At 42.3% G+C, this 27,495-nt stretch overlaps 1 protein-coding gene across 3 annotated transcripts in view; it reads right to left on the bottom strand.

Moving 5' to 3' along the window:
• Nucleotides 1-27,495, bottom strand: part of hipk3a (homeodomain interacting protein kinase 3a) — a 243,971-nt gene that overhangs the window by 167,528 nt on the left and 48,948 nt on the right. For all 3 annotated transcript variants that reach the window (XM_041197023.1, XM_041197026.1, XM_041197024.1), the window contains one exon: nt 38-1,133. In XM_041197023.1, the coding sequence (XP_041052957.1) occupies nt 38-1,133 (1,096 nt within the window). The remainder of the gene's footprint in view (nt 1-37; nt 1,134-27,495) is intronic.

Below are 27,495 nucleotides of genomic sequence, written 5' to 3'. Positions count from 1 at the left end.
CCGTCAGCTGCGGCTCCACACAGACACATTCACTCACCTGTAGTACCTCGACTGCAAATACGTTGAACACACGGCTTTGGACACATGGCTGGCTGATCCAAAGTCAATTACTTTCACCCTGTAAGGCTGCCGGATGGGATCAACCAGCATGATATTCTCCGGTTTGAGGTCCGCGTGGATTAAACCAAGGCTCTTTAGTTTATTCAGTGCAGTGGCCACTTGCTGTAGGATTGGCCTGATCACCTTTAGGGGCAATGGACTAAACTTGTTCTGCTTTAGAAAGTCATATAAGTTCTGTTCCAACATCTCAAACACCAAACATGTATGATTCCGATGCTGAAAGCACTCATAGGCACGCACAAAGTTAAACTCATCCGCATTTTCATTGCTCAGTCGTGCCAGGATACTGACTTCAATTTGCCCCTGCCGTGCATAAGAGGGGTGGTTTTTTAAAATCTTTATCGCCACTATCTCATTCGTTCCCCGCTTCCAACATTTCACCACCTGACCAAAAGTCCCACGTCCGAGAAAGTCGAGGACCTCGTAGGTGTTCTTCATCGAACACAGCACTTCGTGCTGCATCAGATGGTAATCGCCATCACCACTTGCACTATTCTGTTTTGAGGCAGTGGTCACCACTGTGACTGGATTCCCCACGCCTGTCTGCAACATGGCCGGCATTATAGAAAGCTCATCCACAATCTGCATGGCGCTACCTCGGTTGTCCAGCTCCTCACTTTTTCTCTTCAGTCCGCATCTCTGGTAGCTCTCCAGCGATGTTAGACTGCTGCCTGGCCTCTCGCCCTGGGGTGCCACTGCCAGAGGCTGCTGCGGCGCCTGCGCTGCTGTGACCCTGGCGGCACAAGATGGGTTCAATGTAATGGCACTCGCTGCCACCAAAATGTTCTGTCCACGAGGTCTCCCAATGGAGTTCTTCAGCTGAAAGGAAGAGTTAACCACGTGAGACGGGTGGGCAACTCCAAGGTTCCGTCCGTTTATGTAAGTCCGCGGACAAGTTCTCTCATGGTATGCGCAACTACTTGGCTCGACTTTCAGTTTCTTCACACTACAAAAGGCACTTGTCTGTGTTTGATAAATGTGTGGTGGGCAGACCAAAACTTGTGAGGCCATACCTGCATGGACAAAGAAAGAAAGAAAGAGATTAATGAACATGCAGAGGGTGTAAACTGTATCCGTTAAAACACAAACAAAAATTTCACAGTGGGGCTCTGTTCTGTAGCACGTAGCAATCCCCACTCAAATCCCAGTCAGATAGTGAAGACTTCCAAGTTTCTGTGAGCCCTAATTAGGCAGTGAGTGATCACTGAATAAAATGCCAAACAAAAGGGCATGGTCCAAATTAGCCCCTTGAGGTAAAATGTGCCACCTAACATCCCAGCAGCAGCTAAACCCTCCTCCTCAGTTGCAGTTGCATCTTGAGTGATGACTGGTCAACATGAAGAGGAAGAGGAAAGAACCTGGACATTTCAGCCAGGTACTCCATGACCAATTAAATTATTCATTGAAACTTTGCAAACCTATATCATTGGCCCAGTACTGCAGAGACCAACTCCAAACAATGAAATACAGTGAAGTACAATTCACAAAAAAAACTACCTGGGGCTAGCCTTCAGGTATTAACACTGGCTCAAACTGCTGTACCTTTACAGCTGGGAGTGAGATGAACCAGCTCCCACTTAATTCACGGAACACCTTCACTGCTTGGACAATCAGTGGGCACTGACCTGCCAATATATGGGGTAACTTGCAAAGAAAATTAAAAATGTAAATAAGGTCAGCATTACCATACAGCATACAATGGTTGCAATCTTAAAGTGAAATGCATAATGAACAAGTATGTTACAGCAATTTAAATCATCTGAGTCATCTATTCAGGAGTTTTTGAGGTTGTTCAAACCAGCGAGATATAAATTATCCTGCACACAACATATCTGTTTTATCTTTATCTTCTCTAACTAACTTGATCTCCTCTGGATCTCAAAGTACCTGTGGCTAAATAACATCGTTCATGTCCTCGGGATATCCCAAAGCACCTCACTTAACTTCTTTTAAACTGAAAACTACTTGCTTATAGAAAGTGGCCATAAACACCCAGACAATAAATAACCAGTTCAATCTGTTTTAGTAAAGTGGGTTGGGAGACAAGTGTTTGTTGAAGACACAGGGAGAACCCACCACCCGGCCCACAGCTCTTCTTGTGTCATGGGATGTTTTACATTCACCATCTGTCATCTCAACAAGAAAGCCACCCCAATACAGTACTCCGTCAGCACTGCAATGAACTGCTAGTCTAGATTATATGCTCAAGCTCTGAAGCTGAGCTTCAGCCTACGACCTGCAGACTCATGAACACAAGGGCTACAACTGCAGACAAATGTCCCGAACCAATTCCTATTGCCATCAGTGAAAAAAAGTTAAGATTAGGATAGGTTAACTAAAACGACTTTTCACCAGCAGAGTTTTGATGTGATGTTAAACCATTTTGAGTAAGGTTAAAAAAGACAAAACGTTCTTTAAACGTGAATGAAAAATGCTTGCCTCTCGAGCACGTTTCCACACCCGCGTCAAAACCAAATTTTAATACTGTCAAAACGCTTTTAATTTACGATAATATTCACGTGCAGAAATGTCCTGCAGCCCAGCACATAATACAATATCCTTTAGAACATCCAATACTGATAGAAAATCATTTCTGAAGGCGGTGAGATACAAATGTTGAAAAGTCTTGTTCGGGCAGGTAAATGGAAAGAACTTCTCGCCCTACTAGGCAATTAGATGACAAATCTTAATGTCAAGCCTAGGGCTGTGTTACACAAGTGAATTTCAGTAGCTATTGATAATATGACTAGGTGCCTGACGGGAAATTGTTCTGTGACGCTCGGCACTCTACATCCCCCAATATAAATGTAGCAACAGTGTCATTGGGTACCAAGAGCTCAGTGCATCACAGTGTGGTGTCACAAAGGAGGAGCTCTGATGAAGTTTGCCTGTGTGTTTTTTTTAAAAACAGTAACATTTTATCTATGTAGCCATTATCCTTGTACGTCAATAACACATTGCATTTACACAACTTCTTTAACATAGCTAAAGCCACTAGGCACTTCACAGAAATGCTGTCACTCAAAATTTGACAGTGAGCCATATAAGGAGATATTAGGACAGATGACCAAAAGATTGGTTGGTATGTTTTAAGGAGTGTTGCAAAGGAGAGAAAGGCAAAGAAATTTAGAGAGAAAATTCCAGAGCTTAGAGTCCAGGCAATTGAAGGCACAGTTGCCAATAGTGGAGAAATTAAAGTCAAAGATGTTCAAGTGGCCAGAATTAAGAGGCTGAAGGAGGTAACAGAGATAGGGAGAGGTAAGGCCATGGAAGGATTTGGGAACAAAAAAAAAATTTTAAATTGTTGCCACATTGGAAGCTAATAGGACATCATTAAGTGCAGGGTTAATGGGTGAATGGGATTGGGTGCGAGTTAGAATAAGGACAATGGAGTTTTGGATGAGTTCAAGTTTATTATGTAGGGTGGAAGATGGGAGGGCGGCCAGGAGAGTGTTAGTATAGTCATTTCGAGAGGTAACACGTTGTAGCGCAACTGATGACCAGATGTGCACAGTTTGTGCAGGTGGATTCAAATGAATTGCAATCAGGAACAGCCTAATGTCTAGGCTGAGCTCAGCTAAATGAGTACAGACTTAAGCATAGGGTTTGGCACCTGCCTGGTGTGCATGGCTAAGCTCCTCAGTGGATACTGTCACTTAGCCATTGGGGAGGCATGTTGAGATAAATCACTTTACTATATGCATCCCAAAAACTGTCAGAGGATTAAATGAAAACTATAAGGTTCTAGAATAGAATAGTACACATGATCACCGCAGAGATTTAAAAAAAAAACGGTCAAGTCTTCAGTTGTGGGAACGAAGATGCTTCAACAGGTACAAAAGGCCACTAATGACAACATGAAATGATGAGCTTTTAACTTTCTTCTGAGAAAGTCAATGTCATCGAATAATGATAAATTCAGGAAGACCAGCTAGCAAGCAAAGGTAGTCTCCTGCACACTGGCACACAATTCAGTGCGTGCCTGCAGAGTTCAGGGAGTCATGTATTACCAAGAACGCCAAGGCTCTAATGTTTAATCAATTTTAATCTAAACAAAAGTACAACTATCAACAGTAATTTTGCTGAGTATAAAATCAAATTATTTTTAAAAATCAGGTTTAACTTGCAATATCCCTTTATTTCTTAGTGCTGATTATGGGGGAAAGATTACATACCTGATGGAGTTTTGCCCTCTCTTCAAACAATAGCAAGGCATTGATCACATACCTTAAACCTATTCCCTCAAACACTTGTTCAGGATGAAATTATTCCTCTGGCCTATCTACCTCTTCTTTAATTATACAAGTTAAAATAAATTTCAGTCATCTTTTATGCACAAGAGCAGGGACACAAAGCCAGAACTTCTTCAAGAGACTTCAGTCTGTTTGTGAATTCCCCAATTTGAACAACAAGATAAGAAGAAAAGAAGTATGTTGATTATTTTCACAATCAAGCCTTCTCTACCATTGAATAGGATCATGGCTGATCTTCTACCTCAATTCCACTTCCCTGTCCAATCCCCATATCCCTTGATTCCCTTAATGTCCAAAATCTAGCAATCTCTCTTTTGAATATACTCATCGATTAAGCCTCCACAGCCTCTGGGGTAAGAGAATTGCAAAGATTCACAAACCCCCAAGTGAAGAAATTTCTCCCTATCTCAGTCCTAAACGGCTGTCACCTTATTCTGCGACTATGACCTAGTCCTAGGCTCTCCACCCACGGAAACAGCCTCTCAACATCCACCTGGTCAAGTCCTGGAAGAGTTTTATGTGTTTCAATGATATCACATGTCATTCTTCTAAACTCCAGAGAATATAGTCCTGATATTCATTTGGGTTGTAGATACCTTGATCACTTTTGCAGGGTAAAGTGGCTGGAAACTGATGACGATTTTCAAAAATGAAAGAGGGCTATTACGTTTCACAAAACATACCACTTCAAGCGCATGAGCATTAAATCAGTTTCCCATAAAGCCAGCTTCAAAACCCAGCTACCCCATCTATCTTGCAGCACATGCAATTTAAACATAAAGATTCAACAAATCTGTCACAGCTGTTTACATTTATAAAAATTTATAAAACAAGGGCACAACATAGTTGATGAGACCATCATAGTACTATTGCAAAACTTACTCTTAACCATTCTCCATTTGCCCAGTGAAAATAATCAACATACTTTCAACTACTTTCCATTGTGTTTCTAAAACAACCAGAAGAACAGCACAAACCCATTAATTTAAAAAAAGATTTGGATTATTTAATGAAAATCCAAGTTCCTCCTTCTGGTCACTGCTATTCTTTGTAAAAGCAGAAGTTCTGCTGAAAACTTTCAATTATCTGCCACAGACTTACCTATGGCAGCTCGCCAAGAATGCGTACAACTAAAAATTCCCAATAGTCATAAAAGATTGCGCTAAATGACACCTAAAATAGAAAAAGGTACATACAGTAACCTTACCCTGGTTTTTGTTGCTGTGCCTGCCATTTGCTGTTCAGAGTTACCTTAAACCTAAACATGCTGAGCTCTAGGTAACAGGATTGAGAGGAAGCTGCCCAGGCATTGTTACAACACTTCCTGTTCAACTATGACTACCCAGGCTTCATTGCTTGTGATGAGTCTTTTCAAGAGCACAGCAGAGAGCACTGGAAATTCCAGGCCATCCCTTCCAAGCTCAGGCATGTGGAAGCTGCACCCATACTCTTTGAATACCTATTTCACATAGCGTTCTGTTATACTACAGGGCGCCTATGGCTACTTGTGGCAGAAATCATAAATACCGTCAGACGGCGAAACTCACCTGGGAGCAGGGATCTCACTGAGAACCCCAACAAAATGCCATAGCTGGAAAACACAGGCGACATGTGTAGGAAACAGACAGGTATGATGTAACCGGCTTTGACATGTGGAAGAGGCATTTTCAACCGAGGGATCTGAGGAAGTGTTGTTGGAAAAGGAACTCAGACCAGCACACTGCTCACAATTCTCTAAACATAACTCAGCTATATTGGAACAACTTCTGTAATAGTTTCTAGCTGATGAATACCCTCAGTAATTTTGCGTGATATGTACTACATCTACTTCCTACCACATGTGAGGAAGTTATTTCAATTGAATAATATCAAAATGCTTCACAATTAACAATGAGAACCGATAATTACCTGCTCAAGTGTTTCTTGGCCTCTCGGTTGTCCATCCCACACTCTATAGTTTAAGTCCATGGGTAGCAGTATCAATAGGCATCAGAGCCCCATCATTCTCCAATCAAGCATTGCCAAGTTCCCAGGCTCATGTCAATGCAAAATTGACAAAGACAGGAGAGAGAGAGAAGAAAAACCTCTCTCTTATTTTTATCTTCCTCTACCTCCCACCTTCCAGTTGCTCATATCCTGTTACCCCTGTCCTCGCTTGTATTAGTGAATTTATGATTGTAAAACGTCTCACGCTGCTTCACAGGAGAATTATCAAACAAAATTTGACAACAAGCCATGAAGGAGATGTTAAGACAGTTCACCAAAGCCTTGGTTGAAGAGATATGTATTAAGGAGTGTCATAAATGAGAGAGAGGCTAACAGGCTAAGAGTGAAAGCACATCGGCCAATAGTAGAGCAGGGGATGTTGAAGTGGTCAGAATTGAAGGAGTGCAGAGATTTCTTGGAGCTTCATGGGGCTGCAAGAGATTATAGAGATAAAAAGGGACAAGGACATGAAAGGATTTGAGAACAAGAATGAGAATTTTGAAAATCAAGTCATTGCTGGACTGGGAGCCAATGTTGGTCAGAGAGCACAAGGTGAAGGGTGAACTGGACTTGGTGCAAGTTTGGAAACATGCAGTAGAGTTTTACATAGGTTCAAGATAATAGCAGATGGATGATGGGAGGCCAGACAGCAGAGTTCAGTAGTCAAATCTAAGGGTAACAAAGGCATGGATGAGGGTTTCAGCAGCAAGTGAGTGATATTAAAATGAGCATATTAAATGTAAACTTCTTGTCTTCATCTTTAAACCTCCCAACAACCTTATCCCTCCATGTCCTCACACCTCTCTACCTCTACAACCTCCTCCAGTCTTATTATCCTCCTATCATGCCCTTCAGTCATTTTTATCTAGCCCTTTGTACATTCACCCCTCTCTCGTCATCCTACTACAGATTCTAGCAATTTCCCTAAACCCTTTTCTCTGGGAATCCCTGCTGTTGACCCTTCTCAAAATTCAACCAAGCTTGAGGTCACCCCTTCTTAATTTAAATTTGCTCACCGAAATACATTTGGAAAGCACCTCTTACATTAGAGGAGCTACAGAAAGGTGACGAGTTTCACTTGGACTCTGTGTTGAAAGAACAGCTCTGTTGTTAGTAATTAATTTAATTAAAGATTATTTTTAATTCATTGTCAGGATATGGATGTTGCTGGCAAGGCCAGCATTTATTGCCTATCCCTAGTTGCCCATGAGAAGATGGTGCTGAGCTGCTTTCCTGAAACGCTCTGTCCATGCGGTGAAGGTACAACCATCGTGCTTTAGGTAAGGAGGTCCAGGAATTTGACCCAGCAACGATGAAAGAACATTCTATCCCTATAAACAGAACCATTAAAATGATAGCCTAAATTCAATAAATCTTTATTTTTTTTATCACGGGTAGTGGCCATGATATGTCTGCTGCGAATGTAAACTAATTATGTAAAGGGCCACAATTCAAAGTACTTGCAAAGAGTGATTAACACTTGGAATGGCCTTTTGAGTATTGCAATAGAAGCATAATTCTAGAATTGTTCCATAAGCAATTGGTGTCAATGAAAGGTCTTCTGCACTCAGACATCTATGAGAAATCACCAATTGATGACTACGCATGGCAAAATTCAAAGCAGAATGGAACCTATGTGGTTCTAACACATTCTCTACTTGAGGCTTGTGGTATTTTGTCTATTAGTTGTGGCAGATCCAAGAAAATTATTTTAATAAGTACTCTTTCCAACCCAGGAATAATGAAGTAAACAGCCTAGCAACACCATTTAATTTCTGCCCACCTCATGATTTCTTTAAGATATTTGGGCGATGAATTTCCAAGAGCATTTCAAAGCTGGCAAGACTCAGCATCATTCAGCTACTCAAAAGAATAACTGATTCATTGAGTAATGAAAACAGCATATTATGCCATCGTAACTGAGTGAATGTTAGCCATGGGTTGCAGCATGCAAGGCAAAAACTCGAAGAGAGCTTTGCACCAACTGAAAGGATGCTGGAAGCAGATTCCATAGGAATTTTCAAAAGACAATTGGACACGTACATGAAGAGGGCTAATTTGCAGGGTTATGAGGAAATAGCTGGGATGTGGGGCTAAATTAGATAGTTCTTTCAAAGAGCCAGCATAGATATGACAGGCCAAATGGCCTCCTCCTATGGTATAAGATTCTAAGATTCATTGGTCTCAAACAATTCAGAGAATGTCAAAACCTAAGGCACTTTAGTTCGACCAGCTGAGCTAAAGGCTGAACCAAAAACAAAATTACCTGGAAAAACTCAACAGCATCGGCGGAGAAAAACAAAGTTGACATTTCGAGTCCTCATGACCCTTCAACAGAACTTGTTTTTGTTTTGGATTTCCAGCATCATATGAGCTAAAAGCTGATTTATGTATGATATATTTGTCAGTTACACAATAGAGCATCTTCTAATACAGGCATCAAGCTTCAGCAGCAAAGCAAACTATCCTCGACTTTGCCCTAAAATGATGCAATAAACTCCAAAGAAGACCATTACCTACTTGTGTTTACCATTCACCTAAACACCCTTTGTGGTGTGTCTCCAAGTGTGCCAAAAGGTACAAGGTTAGATAGAGATCTACACGGTATATGACTAACCAAACAATTCACAATATCAGTGGAGAATTCCACTCTACTAACTGAAAGTTTAAAAGGTCAGCAGATAAAGATCCGATCACAACAGCAATGGCATCTTGCATTTTTATATAGTGCCTTTAATGTAGAAAAGCACCCGAAGGCAGTTCAAAGGAGTGTTATCAGCCAAATAAAAACTTGTCAACAAGCCATTAGGAGGAGACATTAGGACAGCTGACCAAATGCTGGGTCCCTCTACAATGACAGCTTCTAACTCAATTTCTATCATGCGCAGAAGGTCGACTAGTGCCCTTGGAAGGATAGTCAAACTTTGAGAGGAGAGAAAAGAAAACACAATAACTCCCAAATAAGGTTTCTGTCCTTCACTCAAAAAAAACCACCCTCACTTGAGACTGCGTCAGTCACAGGTTACTGGGCAATCCTCACTTCTGAGAATATATGATTTCCCCTGAATTTATTCATTTCTTTGTTATGATCTTGAGTCATACATTTTGTTGTTCTGGTCTGCAGTTCTGGGCTTTTTTTTACTCCCCCTTGTAACTTCAAATTTCTGCTTTAAAAAAATAAGCAACAGGGGGAAAAAACTGTTTCTCAGAAATCAGACCCGCCTATCAATCTTTAAATAACTAAGTTTATACAAAAATGGTCCTAACCCATGTAATGTGGCTTGGATTCTCAGTGAAAAGGGATGTTTTTGAAAATTATATCGACCAAGGCAAATAATCAAAATGAAGAAAGGTAGTCAGAGTGGCAGGGGAAAAGAAGTTAATTCAGTTTTGCTGTCCTATAAGTAAAGGGCTGTAAAGAAATTAATAAATGCAGATCTTGGATTGAAAAAGATGCATCAGACAGCAGGTGCCTCATGCCAATGGGCACTGTGTCACCATATTGGTAAGACACAAGTCTCTGTATGCCATTCAGTAATACAGTTGACTCTTAGCTGCCCTCTGAAATGGCCTAGCAAGCCACTCAAATCAAGATCAATTAAGGATGGGCGACAAATGCTGGCCTTGCCAGCGATGCCCACATCCCATGAAAGAATACATTTTTTAAAAATCTGCCACACAGATATTACCTCATCTGTACCTTTTCATGAGCATCTGGCAGGATAGCTTGCTTATTTTTCCTATTAAAAAATGTCTGTGATGAAGGTAGGTGATCCTTTCATAAAAAAAAGTTGCACTTCAGCATCCTTCGCTAGCATCCTTCATAACCTCAGGACATCCCAAAGTGCTTTACAGCCAATGAAGTACCTTTTTTTTAATATATGTAGTCATTGTTGAATTGTAAAAAGTGAAAATCAAAGTGATAATGATCAGATAGTCTGTTTTGATTATGTTGGTTAGGGCTAAGTATCGACCAGGACACTGGGGAAAACTCCCAAGTTCTTCTTCGAAATAGTGACATGGGAGGGCAGGCAGTTTAATGCCAAAATCTTACATGGAGGCGATGGCCCTGTTCCCCAGGTTGAAAAGTTGAGAGCGAACTGCCTCACATGGCTGGGGAATCGCAACTTGCATATTTTATTATTCTAAGGCTGTTGGGTCATTAATTAGTTCAGGGCAAAGCCACTCCCCATTTGAGAAAAGTCCAACATCCAAGAGCTTTCGATCAATCAAATGGCCAGCTGCTCTCTAGTCCCAGGAGCAACTCCAGGAGCGATGGCCACACTGGAACTGCAGGCGGTCCCAAAGAGGGTTTGTCACTGCAGTCTGATAACAAGGAGAGTGGGGAGTTTTAGCTGGGGCCAGGCTGGCAGGTCCCAGCAAGTGGGGTGGGATCAGGAGGGAATGTAAGAGAGGGTAATAATGTGGGAGAGGCGTCGCCATTGGACACATAGTGCCCAAACAGGGAAGAACCCCATCCCTGAGCCCACAAGACCATAGAGTTAACCCACTTAAGTACCTCAATCAGTCCAACGACAGGCAGGTTGCCCGACGCCTCCTCCCGCTGTCAGCAAAATACCAGTGGAGGTGGGCAGATGACCAAAACGCCACCAGTGCTGTTTAAGCCCATTCTGGCATGTTCCAGTGGGGGCGGGGGTGGGGGGGGGGGGAGCATAAAATTCCATCCAGTGTCTCATCAAGCTGTGAGAATAAGGGCCACTGGAATATCCTCAGTTCCTGATGCTATGAAACCAGTCTTATCCTTTGGCTCTAGCTCCATCACTCCCAGTACCGTGGAGCTCCTTGGCTTCCTTTGTCTTCCCTCCCTTATGTAACTTCTAGGCTTTTAGACCCAAGATAGGTGGTTTCAAACCACACATTCTGATTTCCCTCTTGGCGATATTAAATACCATGAGCCTTGGCCCTTTACATAGGTTCCTCAACAAGAACCAAAAACAGAGCCACAGCATATAACTTACTCTCGAGGAACAGTAGTTTTTCAATTTTACACAATTCTTCAGATGCTTCCATGGTCCAGAAAAGCCAACATATGATAGAAATGCACACCATTGCAGTATATGAGGGGCTACTCATGGTAAGTGGCATAAGAATACCATGTCCGTACAATATATGGGAGCAGCCAAAAGGCACACAAGGGAGATAAGATAAACGCTTACACATGCAAATCAATCCCAACATCACACTGGCCCGCTGGTACCCAAATTTCCAACCACATTTTGGATTTCAGAATCATGAAGGATCATACGAATGTATGAATGTGGTGGCCCTTTGAAAGAGCTATCCAATTAGTCCTACTTGGTCTGCACGTTCCCCAAACACCAGGTAACTTTCTCTTTTAAGCATTATCCAATTCCCTTTTAAAAATCATTATTGAAATAGCTTCCACCACCTTTGCAGGCAGTGGGTTCTATGTCATAATTTGCTGCATAATAGCATACTGCGAGATCATTCAGTCCATTGTGCTTATGCTGTCTCTGAAATTTTTTTTATTTCTTCATTCACGGGATGTGGGCGTCGCTGGCTAGGCCAGCACTTACTGCCCTTTCCTAATTGTCTTTGAAAAGGTGGTGATGAGCTGCCTTCTTGAACCACTGCCGTCCCCCTGGTGTTGGTACACGCACAGTGCTTTTAGGAAGAGAGTTCAAGATTTTGACCCAGCGACACTGAAGGAAGGGTGATATAGCTCCAAGTCAGGACTGAGAGTGGTTTCAAGGGGAGCTTTCAGGTGGTGGCGTTCCCATGCATTTGTTGCCTTTATCCTTCTAGGAGATAAAAGTCGTGGTTTGGAGAGTGCCGTCGAAGAAGCCTTGGTGAGTTGCTGCAGTGCATCTTGTAGGTAGTACCTATTGCTGCCACTGTGCATCGGTGGAGGGAGCGAATGTTTAAGGCGTGGATGGGGTGCCAATCAAGCAAGCTGTTTTGTCCTGGATGGTGTCGAGCTTCCCAAGTGTTGATGGAGCTGCACTCACCCAGGCAAGTGGAGGGTATTCCATCACACTCCTGACTTGTATCTTGCAGATGATGGACAAGCATTGGCACATGAGAAGATGAGTTACTCGCTATGGAATTCCCAGCCTCTGACCTGTTCTTGTAGCCACAGTATTTATATGACTGATCCAGTTCAGTTTCTGGTCAATGGTAACCCCCAGGATGTTGATTGTGGCGGATTCAGTGACGGTAATGCCATTGAATGTCAAGAGGAGATGGTTAGATTTTTTCTTGTTAGAGATGGTGATTGCCTGGCACTTGTATGGCAGGAATGTTACTTGCCACTTATCAGCTCAAGGCTGAATGTTGTCCAGACTCGCTGCATATGGGAATGGAATGCTTCAGTATCTGAGGAGTCGCAAATGGTACTGGACATTGTGCAATCATCAGCGAATATCCCTACTTCTGACGTTATGATAGACGGAAGGTGATGGAGGAAGCAGCTGAAATGGTTGGGCCCAGGACACTACCCTGAAGAACAGCAATGTTTTGGAAATGAGATAGCTGACATCCAACAACCACAACCATTTTCCTTTGAGCTGGGTACGGCTCCAACCAATGGAGAGTTTTCCCCAATTCCCACTGACTTCAGTTTTGCTAGGCCTCCTTAATGCCACACTCGGTCAAACGCTGCCTTGATGTCAAGGGTTATCACTCTCACCTCACCTCTTGAGTTCAGCTCTTTTGTCCATATTTTGTCCAAGGCTGTAAATGAGGTCAGGAGCTGAGTGGCCCTGGCGGAACTCAAACTGAGCATCAGTGAGCAGGTTACTGCTGATAACTGCAGCTTGACAGCACTGTCGATGACCCCTTCCATCACTTTGCTGATGAGTAGTACTTTTTGCTTTATTAATTTATGGGATACAGGCATTATTGGCTAGGCCAACAGTTATTGCTCATTTCGAATTGCCCTTGAGAAGATGCTGGTGAGCTGCCTTCTTGAACCACTGCAATCCCTGTTGTGTATGTACATCCACAGTGATGTTAAGGAGGGAGTTCCAGGATGTGTTAATCTTCCTGTAGCCCAAGATGCTCAACCTCACTGTTCCCCCGGAGGTTTAGGGGGGATGTGAGGAAAAGCTTTTTTACCCAGAGGGTGGTGACGTTCTAGAATGCGCTGCCTGGGAGGGTGGTGGAGGCAGGTTGCCTCACATCCTTTAAAAAGTACCTGGATGAGCACTTGACACGTCATAGCATTCAAGGCTATGGGCCAAGTGCTGGTAAATGGTAGGTCAGGTGTTTCTCATGTGTCAGTGCAGACTCAATGGGCTGAAGAGCCTCTTCTGCACTGTGTGATTCTGTGATTCTCTGGTTTTGACCCAGCGACAGTGAAGGAATGGCGATATATTTCCAAGTCAGAATGGTGAGTGGCTTGGAGGGGATCTTCCAGGATGGTGGTGTTCCCATGTATCTGCTGTCCTTGTCCTTCTTGATGGGAGCAGTCATGGAGTTGGAAGCTGCTGCCTAAGGAGCCTTGGTGAGTTTCTGCAATGCGTTCTGTAGATGATACATACTGCTGCCACTGTTCGTCAGTGGTGGAGAGAGCGAATGTTTGTGGATAGAGTGCCAATCATGCGGAGTGCTTTGTCCTGGACAGTGACAAGCTTCTTGAGTGCTGGAGCTGCACGCATCCAAGCAAGTGGATAGTATCCCATCCCAGTCCTGACTTGTGCTTGTAGATGGTGGACAGGCCTTGGGGAGTCAGGAGGTGAGTTACTCGTTTCAGGATTCCTAACCTCTGACCTGCTCTTATAGCCACAGTATTTATATGGCTAGTCCAGTTCAGTTTCTGGTCAGTGGTAACCCCCAGGATCTTGATAGTGGGGGATTCAGTGATGGTAATGCCAATGAATGTCAACAGGGAAATGGTTAATTCTCTCTTGTTGGAGATGGTCATTGCCTGGCACTTGTGTGGCGGGAATGTCACTTGTCAGCCCAAGCCTGGATATTGTCCAGGTCTTACTGCATCTGGACATGGGCTGCTTCAGTATCTGAGGAGTCACAAATGTGCAATGAACATTGTGCAATCATCAGTGAACATCCCTACTTCTGGTCTTATGATGGAAAGAAGATCACTGTTGAAGCCACACAGCTTTCATTTTTTTTTTCAAATATTCTTCACTTCTTTAAAAACCATCGTGAATTTGACTGTTACGATTAAGTCAAATGGCTACCTCTTTTCCCACTCCTTGTTTGACTGCAACTTGTGAAAAGGATATACTTGCCAATTCTCTGAGTGTTTAACTGTTTATGCACTGTGATCATAAAAGAACCAGATAGGTTTTCTTGAGTTTAACAAAGAAAGAGCCTAGCTGTATTGTATTTAAACCAATCTAACTATAAGTAAAAATAACAAAATACATCGACTCTCTATCTCACTCACACACACACACATACACAGACCACACGCACACACACACCACAGACACACACACACACCACACAGATGACAGATTGGGTAAGAATAAAGGGTCTGTACATGGTCTGTAGTTCAATGACTTGGTTGGCTTTAGGATGAATTCGATGGTCTTCCTGTTTCCCTCATAGATGTGTCTTAAAGAAATAGCTGGCTGATTTAACTGTCCTTCTGTAAACGATAGTGCGGAGTTGATTTTGTTTAAGAAGTCTCTGTCTGCAGCAGGGACGTCCCTGGGTAGTCACGGTCAGCAGAGTTCAAAAGCTTGCAATTTAGGTTAGAGAGGGAGGAAGGAGGGACCTGATTCGGTCTTCTCTCATAGCGCCTCAGCTGTCCTCAGCTTGTCTGAGAGTCATAGAATCATTGAGATCTACAGCACAGAAAAAGGCCCTTCAGCCCATCGAGTCTGCACCAGTCAAACAAGTATCTAACTATTCTAATCCCATTTTCCAGCACTAGGCCCATAGCCTTGTATGCCATGGCTTCGCAAGTGCACATCCAAATACTTCTTAAATGTTATGAGGGTTTCTGCCTCTACTGCCCTTTCACACAGTGAGTTCCAGATTCCCACCACCCTCTGGGTGAAAAAATTCTTCCTCACAACCCATCTAAACCTCCTGCCCCTAACCTTAAATCTACGTCCCCTGATTATTGATCCCTCCACCAAGGGGAAAAGTTCCTTCCTGTCTACCCTATCTATGCCCCTTATAATTTTATACACCTCAATCATGTCCCCCCTCAATCTCCTCTTCTACTAGGAAAATAACCCAGTGAATCCAATCTCTCTTCATAATTAAAACTCTTCAGCCCAGGCAACATCCTGGTAAATCTCCTCTGCACTCTCTCTAGTGCAATCACACCCTTTCTATAGTGTGGATTCCAGAACTGCACGCAATATTCTAGCTATGGCCTAACCAGCGTTTTATACAGTTCCAACATAACCTCTCTGCTCTTATATTCGATGCCTCAGCTAATAAAGGTGAGTAACACGTATGCTTTCTTAACCACCTTACCTACCTGTCCCACTACCTTAAGGGACCATGGACATGCACACCAAGGTCCCTCTGATCCTCGGTACTTCCCAGGGTCCTACCATTCATCGTGCATTCCCGTGTTTTGTTTGTGCTGCCCAAGGACATCACCTCACACTTATCCGGATTAAATTCCACTTGCCACTGATCAGCCCATCTATACCCTCCTGTAATCTAAGGCTATCCTCCTCACTATTTATCACCCCACCAATTTTTGTGTCATCCGCAAACTTACTGATCAACCCTCCTACATTCAAGTCTAAAGCATTTATATGTACCACAAACAGCAAGGGACCCAACACCAATCCCTGTGGAACCCCCCTGGACAGAGGCATCCAGTCACAAAAACACCCCTCGACCATCACCCTCTGCTTCCTGCCACTCAGCCAATTCTGGATCCAATGTGCCAAACTGCCTTGGATCTCATGGGCTCTTACCTTTGTCATCAGTCTCCCATGCGGGAACTTATCAAAAGCCTTGCTGAAGTCCAAATAGGCTACATCAAATGCATTGTCCTCATCTACACACCTGGTCACCTCTTCGAAAAATTCAATCAAATTGGTCAGACATGAGCTCTCCTTAATAAAACTATGCTGACTGCCCTTGATTACTCCCTGCCTCTCCAAGCGTAGGTTAATTCTGTCCCTCAGAATTGCTCCCAATAGTTTCCCCACTACTGAGGTTAGACTGAGTGGCCTGTCGTTCCCTGGTTTATCCCTTCCTCCCTTCTTGAATAACGGTCCGGCATTGGCTGTCCTCCAGTCCTCTGGCACCTCTCCAGTGGTCAGAGAGGTATTGAAAATTATTGCCAGCACCTCTGCTATCTGCTCCCTTGCCTCGCTCAACATCCTGGGATACATTTCACCCGGGCCTGGAGATTTATCGACTTTTAAGCTTGCCAGACCAGTTAGAACCTCCTCCCTTTCTATGCTAATTTCTTTAATTATATCACAGTTAATTATATCCTTCTACCTGATTTCCATACCCACGCCGCCCCTCTCACTTGTGAACAATGACACAAAGTATTCATTTAGAACCCTACCTACGTCTTTGAGCTCCACACACAAATTACCACTATGGTTCTTAATGGGCCCTACTCTTTCCCTAGTTACCCTCTTACTCTTAACGTACTTGTAAAATAACTTTGAATTTTACTTTATTTTACCTGCCAATGTTTTTTCATGCCCCCTTTTTGCTCTCCTAATTTCCTATTTAAGTTCTCCCCCCCACACATTCTGTACCTCCCTAATGCTTCTGCTGTTTTGAGCCCTCGGTATCTGCTGTAAGCCTCCCTTTTTCTCTTTATCCAATCCTGTATATCCCTTGACATTCAGGGTTCCCTGGGTTTATTGGTCCCACCCTTTATCTTTACTGGAATATGTTGACCCTGTACTCTCCCTCTTTCCTTTTTGAATGAGTCCCACTACTGTGAAGCAGGTTTACCTAAAAGTAGCTGCTCCCAGTCTACTCTGGCCAAATCATATCTCTGATTTCTGGTCCACCCTTGTCCTTTTCCATAACAATCTTGAATCTAATGGAGTTATGATCATTATCTGCAAAATAACCCCCACTGATACCTCAACCACGTGCCTGGCTTCATTCCCTAAAATTAAGCCCAGGACCACCCCCTCTCTTATAAGAGCTTCTATATACTGGCTTAAAAAGCTCTCCTGGATGCATTTTAAGAATTCCGCTCCCTCTAAACCTATCACACTATGACAAACCCAGTTCATGTTCGGGAAGTTGAAACCCCCACTATTACTACCCTATTATTTTTACACTTCTCTGAAATTTGCCTACATATCTGCTCTTCTATTTCTCTTTGACTGTTTGTGGGCCTATAGTACACCCCCAGCAATGTGATTGCTCCGTTTTTCCTTTTAAGACCTAACCATATGGCTTTATTTGAGAAGCCTTCTAAGATGTCATCCCTTCTTACTACTGTAATTGATTCCTTGATAAATATTGTGATACCCCCTCCTCTTTTACCTCCTTCCCTGTCTCACCTGAAGACCCTATATCCTGGAATACTGAGCTGCCAATCTTGCCCCTGTCTCAACCATGTTCCTGTGACAGCAATGACATCATGTGTTAATTTATGCCCTCAACTCATCTGCCTTATTTGTCAGGCTCCTTGTGTAAAAATAAATACCATCCAAACTTGCCAAACTCCCTTGTGCCTTAACTGGCCTATAATTTCTATGCCTTCCAGACTCACTTGCTCTCTCCTCTAATTTTGGCTGTACATCTCCCCCTGCTGAACCTCCTCTCAGGATCCCATCCCCCTGCCAAGTTAGTTTGAACCCTCCCCAATAGCACTAGCAAACCTCCCCGCAAGGATATTGGTCCCATTCTGGTTCAGGTGCAACCCATCCCACCTTGTACAGGTCCCACTGCCCCCAGAAATGGTCCCAATGTCCCAGAACTCTAAAGCCCTCCCTCCTGCACCATCTCTGCAGCCACAAATTCATCTGGACTAACCCCCTATTTCTATACTCACTAGCGCGTGGCACCGGAAGTAATCCAGAGATCACTACCTTTGAGGTCCTGTTTTTTAATCTGCTTCCTAGCTCCCCAAATTCTGCTTGCAGGGCCTCATCCCTCTTTCTGCCTATGTCATTAATACCAATACGTACTACGATCTCTGTCTGTTTGCCCTCCCCCTCTAGAATGTCCTGCAGCCACTCAGTGATATCCTTGACCCTCTCACTGCAGAGAAAGCTAAAACTTAAACACACAAAGAGTGAGCCTGTACTGACACTCAGTGATTCAAACATAGTCGCTACTAGTGTAACTTAATCTGTTCATGTATGGGAACCCCCATCTTAGCTAAGGTCCCATTGTTCAAGCGATTAGGTTTCATGGTTCGTCTCCACCAGTTGAATACCTCAGGCCTTAATGGGGACAGGATATGAGGTTCACACATATTCCCCTAGTCATTGTCTTTGATGGGTCTTTGCAGCATGGTGTCTCCATATCAATGGGTTGGAATGTGAAAGGCACAGTGCTGCAAACTGGATGGCAACCTTGGCTTCAAGCTCAAGTTGACTTTAGTCTTTGTTTTTAAGGAATGTTCAATTGGGTTTCCAGCCTGGATTAAATTCATTATTTAACATAAAGCACATTTTCAAGACACACTCTCACATTGTGTTTCAATTAGGGCATCCCATGTATAACATGTTCCTACGCAGAAAAAATCTTCTAATTTCTGTCCTTTTCCTTCTGGTGACAACCTTGAATTTGTGCTCTATAATTACCAATGCACCAACCAATAGAAATAGTCTTTTCCTATTTACATGATCAGATAACCTGTTTTTTTTTAATGATGTTGTTTGAGATAATAAATATTGCCTAGGACTCCCCTGGGACAAATCTCCTGTTCTTCTTTAAAATAGAGCCACGGGATCTTTTACAGCAATGTGAGAAAGAGAGAGATGGCCTCTGCTTAATATTTCAATCAAAAGACAGCACCTCCAACAGTGTAGCACCCCTAAATATTGCCCTGGGAGTGCTGTCCAGGATTATGTGCTCAGGTCTCTGGAGTACGACTTGAACTTATGACCTTCTGACTCAGGCCAGAGTGCTGCACACTGAGCCATATCTGACACCTAAAATTAACTTCAACGTAGACAGAAGCAACAGTAGTCTATCGGGATTTTCTATTTAGAGTTGCCAGCTCTAGCACTCTACAAATTTGCAGCAAAGCAAAAAGAGATGAATTCCGTTGCACGGGCAGGCATGCTAAAGGCAACACCTCCCACTTCTCTGCCATCAAAGCTAGAAACCATTCAGAAAAGACTCCCAGTCCCTTGGAGACAGAATGGAACTCAATCACTGGCTCCAAGTAAACATGCCACATTTCCAATATCAATAACACTATTTCACTGAATAGACCGACAGACCGGCAATTTTCTGAATCATTGATGATTTCAATTTTCACAACAGATTCAACGATAAAGAGCTGACAACATTTTAACTGAAACAATACTGTGCGCACCCGATACGTTACTCTGGATATTCCCCCACAGAAGACTTAATTTGTCCACCTTATGATGTCGGCCCATTTCGCAATAAATGAAACAAAAATCAATGGAGTCTCCAGGAAGGAAGGTACAGCAACATTACGTCATACATCAGCAGGAAACTTAGGGAAAAAAACCTATCACTGCCCACAAAAGCCCCTTAAGTTTTAAGAAAGTAAGAAGAATCTGAATGTTCGGCCACCAGAGGACACCAATTTAAGATAAGTGGAAAAATAGCTAGGAAGGGAGACAAGGCGAAATATCTTTACTAAGCAGATGGGATTCACTGCCTGAAAGGAAGCAGATTTGATGATAACTTTCAAAAAGGGAATTGGATAAATAGTTAAAATAGAAAAATCTGCAAAGTTATGGGGAAAAAGCAGGGGAGTGGAAGTAATTGGATGGCTCTTTCTGAAAGCCAGCAAAGGCACATGAGGAAGAATGGCCCCTGTGTTCTATGATTCGAGGAAAAGGATACTTAACTTATCAAAGCTGCTAGTGGCAAGTTTCTACAATCTGCCTGTTGCAGATCAACTTGATTCAAAATCTTGCAGCTTTGTTGGGTATCAGTTCTGCCTGGTTTAATGCCAGCTGATTTGGTCACTTTTGCCAAGTCTGACGCATAGCAAAGAATTTGGTTGTTGTAAAAAGAGATTCAACCTAGAATAAACTACAACAAGTATTCAGCATCAAAATGTTGGGCGGGGGGGGGCGGGAATTATATTTTTTATATATATAGATATATACACACACATTATTGGGTCTAATATAGCGGTTTTTGCACTTTGAGCAGTTGCAGCCTCTGCACACATTGGCACACTCAACAGGGATGCCCAACAGTACCTACTGAAAAGCAGTGTCAACTACCCAAAGGAAAAAAATGCTATTTGTTGCAGAAACATTGTTTTAATATAGTCACAGCTATAAAATACAAGGAATCAAGTACAGAGAACTGGGAGAAATCTGATTATCTTGAGGATCCTCTTTCAATTTGGGTGTCCAGTGGATCCCAGTTTGAAAACATATGAAAATCATCGTAAATTTTGAGGGCAAATGGTTTTTTAAGAAAATCATATTTAGAAACAATTTAATGCCAACGATAACAATTTTTACCAGAGACAGAAACCAGGGGTTTGCTAATGTGACATTGAACATCACAGACAGACTTTGGCCCATCATAAATTAGTTTTATTGCCAGTAATGGAACATGTTGGTTCAGTTCACAACATGAACAATTCTCCACAGTAGCCCATGAGTGTTCAGCAAGGGTGAACACTGAAGCCAAAGAGATTTTGAGAAAGAGTTCTCCAGAAAGACTGCCATTTCCCTCACAATTTTATACTTCCATCATTTCAATGAGATAATCAGGAGCAGCTTTAACACACATAGCATTCTACTGCAAGAAAATCAATTCTATGATAGGAATTTTAACTCCCAAATCAAGTAGAGAAGCAGTTAAAATGGAGCAGGTGAAATACCCACTACTCCATTCCAACTCAGCTGAAATTTTAAAACGGCTGATACGTTCATGTCTCTAAAGTGCCCATTCAGAGTCAGTTGGAGGCCTCACGCATTTATATAAATCTGCATCAAGATGGTATCGATACAAGCTCTGCCCAGAGGTAAGCATGACATCCTAACAGTTGAAACCAAAATAGACTTTTGAGGTAAATGGTAAATTCTCTACTGTTGGACCAGAGGGAGCAGCGGTGCCCCTCCAAGCTGCACTAGGAAAGCAATGGTCATTTACCTTACTCGCAGCGGGCAGTTCAGAGCTGTGTAGCTCAAAGTGTCATTAATGCAGCCTGGCCTTGCGCTGTCACATGCCAATGGACTGGCTGCTCTTTCCCACTTGGGAGTTCAAATTTTCTCCCTTGCATCAAATCCACTGCCATGCTTGGCAACTGTGCAGTTGAAACAACCTTGCGGGGTCACTAAACCTGAGATTGTGAGTCTGAAGCCATGGACCTGACTGGCCCCAAAAGCTAAGTAGAGCAAGACTATATCCGTAAGGCAGTCTCACTTCTGAAGGCTATCAGATTCGGACTGCATTTACACTTCAACAGGAATAGCAGTGTGCATCCATACTGCTGTTACACTATGTATCCTTACTGTCACTGCAGGTGCACTACAGATAAAACTCAGTCATTAAGGTAGCGGTCCTTACAAGACCCTGGTCCATTTGCTCTTGTCTTTGCTGCTGTAACAGTGAGTTACCCTATAACAGGCAATACTCTGAGATTACAGCTTGTTCCTGTGTATACCTTAAAACAGTGCAACAACTCAAAGCCAGCAAAACATTTCATCTCGTATAACCATGAGGGTTAAATATCAAGCAAACATTTTTAAAGTTTATTATTTATCAAAATTGATACACTCTCAATAAAGATCATACATTTTGGACTTTGTAATCTCATTCTATCAGGCTATCTTGTTCTGTGTTTTCTGAGTATAAACCCATATTTAAATTGTTGCTGCGGGAAATATCTCAGTACTTCATCAATGTTAATTAATTATGGATAGGTAAACGGTTAAGTTTCACTTACCTGCACTAAGTATCAAGGTATACTGCTGAGATGCAAGCTGTTCACACATGTAAACTGTGCTGTAGCTTGTGGTATTTCCAAAGGGGTCCACTACAGTTGAGACTGAACTTCACTCAAAGGTCAAAGCAAGGATCTGACACAAAGGATTGGAGCACTGAGTGACAAGGGCATGAGGTGGAAAACAAAGCACATCAGAAGATGGATGGCCAGACATATGTCTGGAGTTGTGTAAGATTATAATCTTGGGGCACAGAGTCCATCATAAACATTGAGGACAATTCATAACATAATCTAAACCCACCACAACTGTGTAATAATGTTGGAATAACCTGCCTGATCCTGAAACTGCACCACAACTAATGTGTTTGTCTCTAATTCCATTTGTTGCTATTTTAGAGAATGAGTTAATCCAGTAGTTATATTAAAATAATGACTAGCATTCCACTGATATTCTTCCTGGAGAAGGCATTGAGAGGGTAATGTTATACAGACCATTGAACAAAGTCGACTCCACTAATCTAACAGTACTGGAGCTAACCCTACTGGCCAGATACAACAAGTAATTACAGCTAGTGGATTTGGAACTAAAATATTACTTAGAATAGCTGCAACATAGCCTTGTGGTTCAAACCCAAAGGGATAGCAGCAGGTCACAATGTTAAACTAGCTGCCTTTTGGTCAGTCATTTGACAGCAGCAGGATCAAGTACGAGCACGTCTCTTCTGGCTTGAAACAAGAAACCCTCAAGATTCAACCATTCCAGCAAGAACACCGATTCAAATTAGTATCGAAACCTGTTCCATTACCAAAATAAAGCTCAATGAAGCAGGCAGCCACTGAAGTTAATCACCTCAATTGCAACATACACAACTTGCATTTATATAACACCTTTAATGTAGCAAAACATCCCAAGACACTTAACAGGAGTGTTAGCAAACAAAATTTGACACCAAGACGCCAAGGAGATATTAGGACAGATAATCAAATATTTGACCAAAGAGGTAGGTTTTAAGGTACGTCTTTTTAAAGGACGAAAGAGAAGTAGAGAGTTGGAGAGTTAAGGGAGAGATTCCAGAGCTTAGGGCTTTGGCAGCTGAAGGCACGGCTGCCAATGATGGAGTGATTAAAGACAGAGATGTACAAGAGGCCAGAATTGAAACAGCACAGAGATCCCCAAGGCCTATAGGACTGGAGAAGGTTACAGAGATAGGGAGGGGCAAGGCCACGAACAGATTTGAACACATGGATGAGAATTTAAAATTTGTAATTTTAAAATTACACTGAATGCTGTCTGGTAGCAAATGAAAAAAAAGTCAGGCTATGATACTTCCATCCAATCAGTCAAGTCAGAAACTGGGTTAGCAAGAACCTCCCTAGCAGCAGGGTTAGAAAAGTGTAGCTACAAGGAGAGATTGGATAGGTTGGGGTTATTTTCCTTAGAACAAAGAAGGCTGAGAGGTGACTTGATTGAGGTGTACACAATTATGAGGGGAATAGATAGAGTGGACAGGATAAAATTGTTTCCCTTGATGGAGAATTCTAGAATCAGGGGACATACATTCAAGGTAAGTGGCAGAAGGTGTAGGGGGGACATGAGGAAGAACTTTTTTATGCAGAGGGTAGTGGGTGTCTGGAATTCGCTGCCCAAGTTGGTGGTAGAGGCAGAAACTTTAAACTCTTTTAAAAAGTACCTGGATCTGCACCTAAAGTGCTGTAAGTTGCAGGGCTATGGGCCGGATGCAGGAAGGTGGGATTAGAAAGGGCACCTGGGTGTTCTCGGGCTGGCATGGACAAGATGGGTTGAATGGCCTCCTTCTGTGCTGTAACATTTCAATGGTTCTATGGTTCTAAAGGGTGTACCTACATCACATGAACTGCAGTGGTTCAAGTGGGCAGCTCACCAACTCATGGGCAATGAGGGATTGGCAATGCCAGCAACGTTCCGATCTCATGAACGAATATTTTTTTAAAAATCCAGGTTAATAGTATATTGCAATGCTGCATTTCTGAAGACAAAAAAATATTCTGTGGTTTATAGTTGACATATTAATTCATGGGATGCGAGCATCCCTGGCAAGGTCAGTATTTATTGCCCATCGCTAATTGCCCTTGAGCAAATGGTGGTGAGTCGTCTTCTTGAACCACTGCAGTCCATGTGGTGTAGGCACTTTCACATTGCTTTTAAAGAGGGTGTTCCTGGATTTTGACCCAATGAAGGGACTGCAATATATTTCAAAGTCAGGGTGTGTGTGACTTTTGAAGGAGGGTGTTTGCAGGTGGTGATGGTCTTACCATGTACCTGGTGCCCTTGTTCTTCTAGATGGTAGAGACTACAGGGTTAGAAGATGCCGTCAGTGAAACCTTGTTAAATTTTGTAACAACTGAACAACAGTTATGTAAAATTAGCTTCACAGAAACATATGCATTGGACCCTCAGATTTTAGCCATCATGGGGCTGAAATCTCTCTGCTAATCCTATCCAAAAGCAAAATAGCTGTGGCTGTCTCGTGGTGTTCTACTAAAATTAGCAAACATGGGAATTTTAGCCTCTTATTTTATTTACTAAGCTGAAACCTATATTCAACTTCATGCACTCACTGGTGGATAATCTGTAATATTTGGTCACATACAGCAAACGTTCCATCTTCAGAGGACACTAAGTATAGGCTGTGAGCCTTGAGGCTGTATAAAAGGTTAAAATCCACGTTCTCATTAATTTATCTAAACTTCAAATTGTTGATACTAACAGATCTCGATGTTTAGATCTAGGATTGATGTGCCATGGGGCAACACCACTGAGAACATCCCATTCCAAACCCCACTGGTCCACAAGATTCAAAACAGGACAAAACCAACAAAAACGGATTGAGTTGCCTGGGGTTAGAGGGCTGGATTGAATTGAATGGGTTCGGAAAGCTGGGTTTCTGAGTTGGAGTCCACATCAGTTTATACTGCCCCCAAGTAAGGAATATTAGAGACGTGAGAAATTAAATGACACACAGGCATTAGTGTAACTGGGATTGCAGCTTCTGGGTTTTATACGTACTGCTTTCTCTTTCAATTCTTTTAACAGTTCCTTAACATGTCAGCTATGGCTCAGTGGGTTGCACACACACCTCTGAGTCAGAAGGTCCTGGGTTCAAACTGCACTTGCAAGACTTGAGCACGAAATGTAGGCTGACAATTCCATTGTAATACTAAAGGAGTGCTGCACTGGTAGAGGTGCTGTCTTTCGGATCAGACATAAAACTGAGGCCTCTTCTGCTCTCTCAAGTGGATGCAAAAGATTTCATTTCGAAGAAAGGTGAGATGAGAAATTTCTTCACCCAGAGAGTGGTGAGCCAGTGGAATTCATTACCACAGAAAATAGTTGAGGCCAAAACATTGTATTTTTTCAAGAAGGAGTTAGACATAGCTTTTGGGGCGAAAGGGATTAAAGGATATTGGGAGAAAGCAGGAGCTGGCTATTGAGTTGGATGATCAGCCTTGATCATAATGAATGACGGAGCAGGCTCGAAGGGCTGAATGGCCTACTCCTGCTCCTCGTTTCTATGTTTCTAAGAGCAGTGGACTTCTCAAGTATTCTGGCCCATATATATCTCTCAAGCAATATCACTAAAAGAACTGATTATCTGGTCATTATCGCATTGTTGTTTGTGAGAGCTTGCTGTGTGCAAACTGGCTGCCAGGTTTCCCTACATTACAACAGCGACAATACTTCAAAAATGTACTTCAGTGGTAATAAAGCGCTTTGAGACATCATGGGGTCATGAAAGGATAAATAGAAATGCATGTTTTTTTTCAAAAATAACCCATATGACCTGGAAGATATACTTTAATCAATAACGTGCCCTACAGAGTTACATTGCCCATAGAGATAACAATTACTCTACTTTGCACTGAATTAACCTTTGTGTTGAACTGTGCCAGCACATACTTCATATTGGTGGAATATTAAACATATGAATGTTTTACTTTATTAATTTAATAAGTTGAATAGCTTAATTAGAAACGATTTAATACTTGAAACTTAAACAAATCAGCAAATTAGAACAGTAAAATAATCAAGAATTATGTCAACTTGGTTCAAAAATGGCTGTGGGTTCAAGCCCTGCTGCAGCACTGAGTACATAGTGCAGTACTGAGTGAGTACTGCGTTCTCAAAGGGGCAATTTTTCAGATGAGACATTAAACTAAGGGCCCAGCTGCATATTCAAATGGCACCACTCAAAGAAGAGCAATGGAATAGTGCCATGGCTAACTGATCTTATTTGCCTGTCTAGCAGTGACTGTATTACTAAAGTAATTCAGGGGCTTAAAGAGCACTATGGGATGACCTGAGGATGAGAAAGATACTGCATAAATGCAGGTAGTTTCTCTTCTTAAATGTCATGACTACACTCTATAAGGGGATATCACACCTTTTCAATAACTTTTGCAATTCTAAATTATTTCAGAAACAGGAGCACCTGGTTGGATATATTCTACTTAGTTTTGCCTTCTTGTATCCTTTGTGAACAATGGAATTTGAAACAGGATGCGGATGATATATGCTTCTATATTATAGTTTCCCTTCTCTCACTTCAACTTTTCAGCTCAACTGAAAAATGGCAATACAACACATGTGTATCTATCCTTTAAAATATATCACATTTCAGGATTTACAGGTCCATTTAAAGGTACATTTCAAATTGCGGAATCCTGCAGCACAGGAGTTCAATTAGCCCGCCGTTTCTGGTTCTTTGAAAGAGCTGTCCAATTTAATTCCACACTGCAGCTTTTTCCCATGACCTTGCAAATTTGACTTCCTCAAGTGCCAATTTATCCAATTTCCTTTTAAAAGTTCCTATGGAAATGAATCTACCAGCTGCTCAGGCATTATATTCCAGACCTTAACTGTGTAAAATATTTCTCTTCATCTCCCTTCTACCTCTATTGCCAATTCTTTTAAATCCATGACTTCTGGTTACTGACCGGCTTGCCAGAAGAAACAGTTCCTCCCTACTTGCTCTATCAAAACCCCTCATAATTCTGAATACCTTTACTCAGTCTCCACTTAATTTTCTCTGCTATAAGGAGAACAATACCAACTATTCTAATCTTGCCACATAA

The sequence above is a fragment of the Carcharodon carcharias genome, chromosome 10, assembly GCF_017639515.1.
Source record: "Carcharodon carcharias isolate sCarCar2 chromosome 10, sCarCar2.pri, whole genome shotgun sequence".
NCBI lineage: Eukaryota > Metazoa > Chordata > Chondrichthyes > Lamniformes > Lamnidae > Carcharodon > Carcharodon carcharias.
The sequence above is the reverse complement of the archived record's forward strand: the minus strand, read 5'-3'. Positions and strand labels throughout refer to the sequence as shown.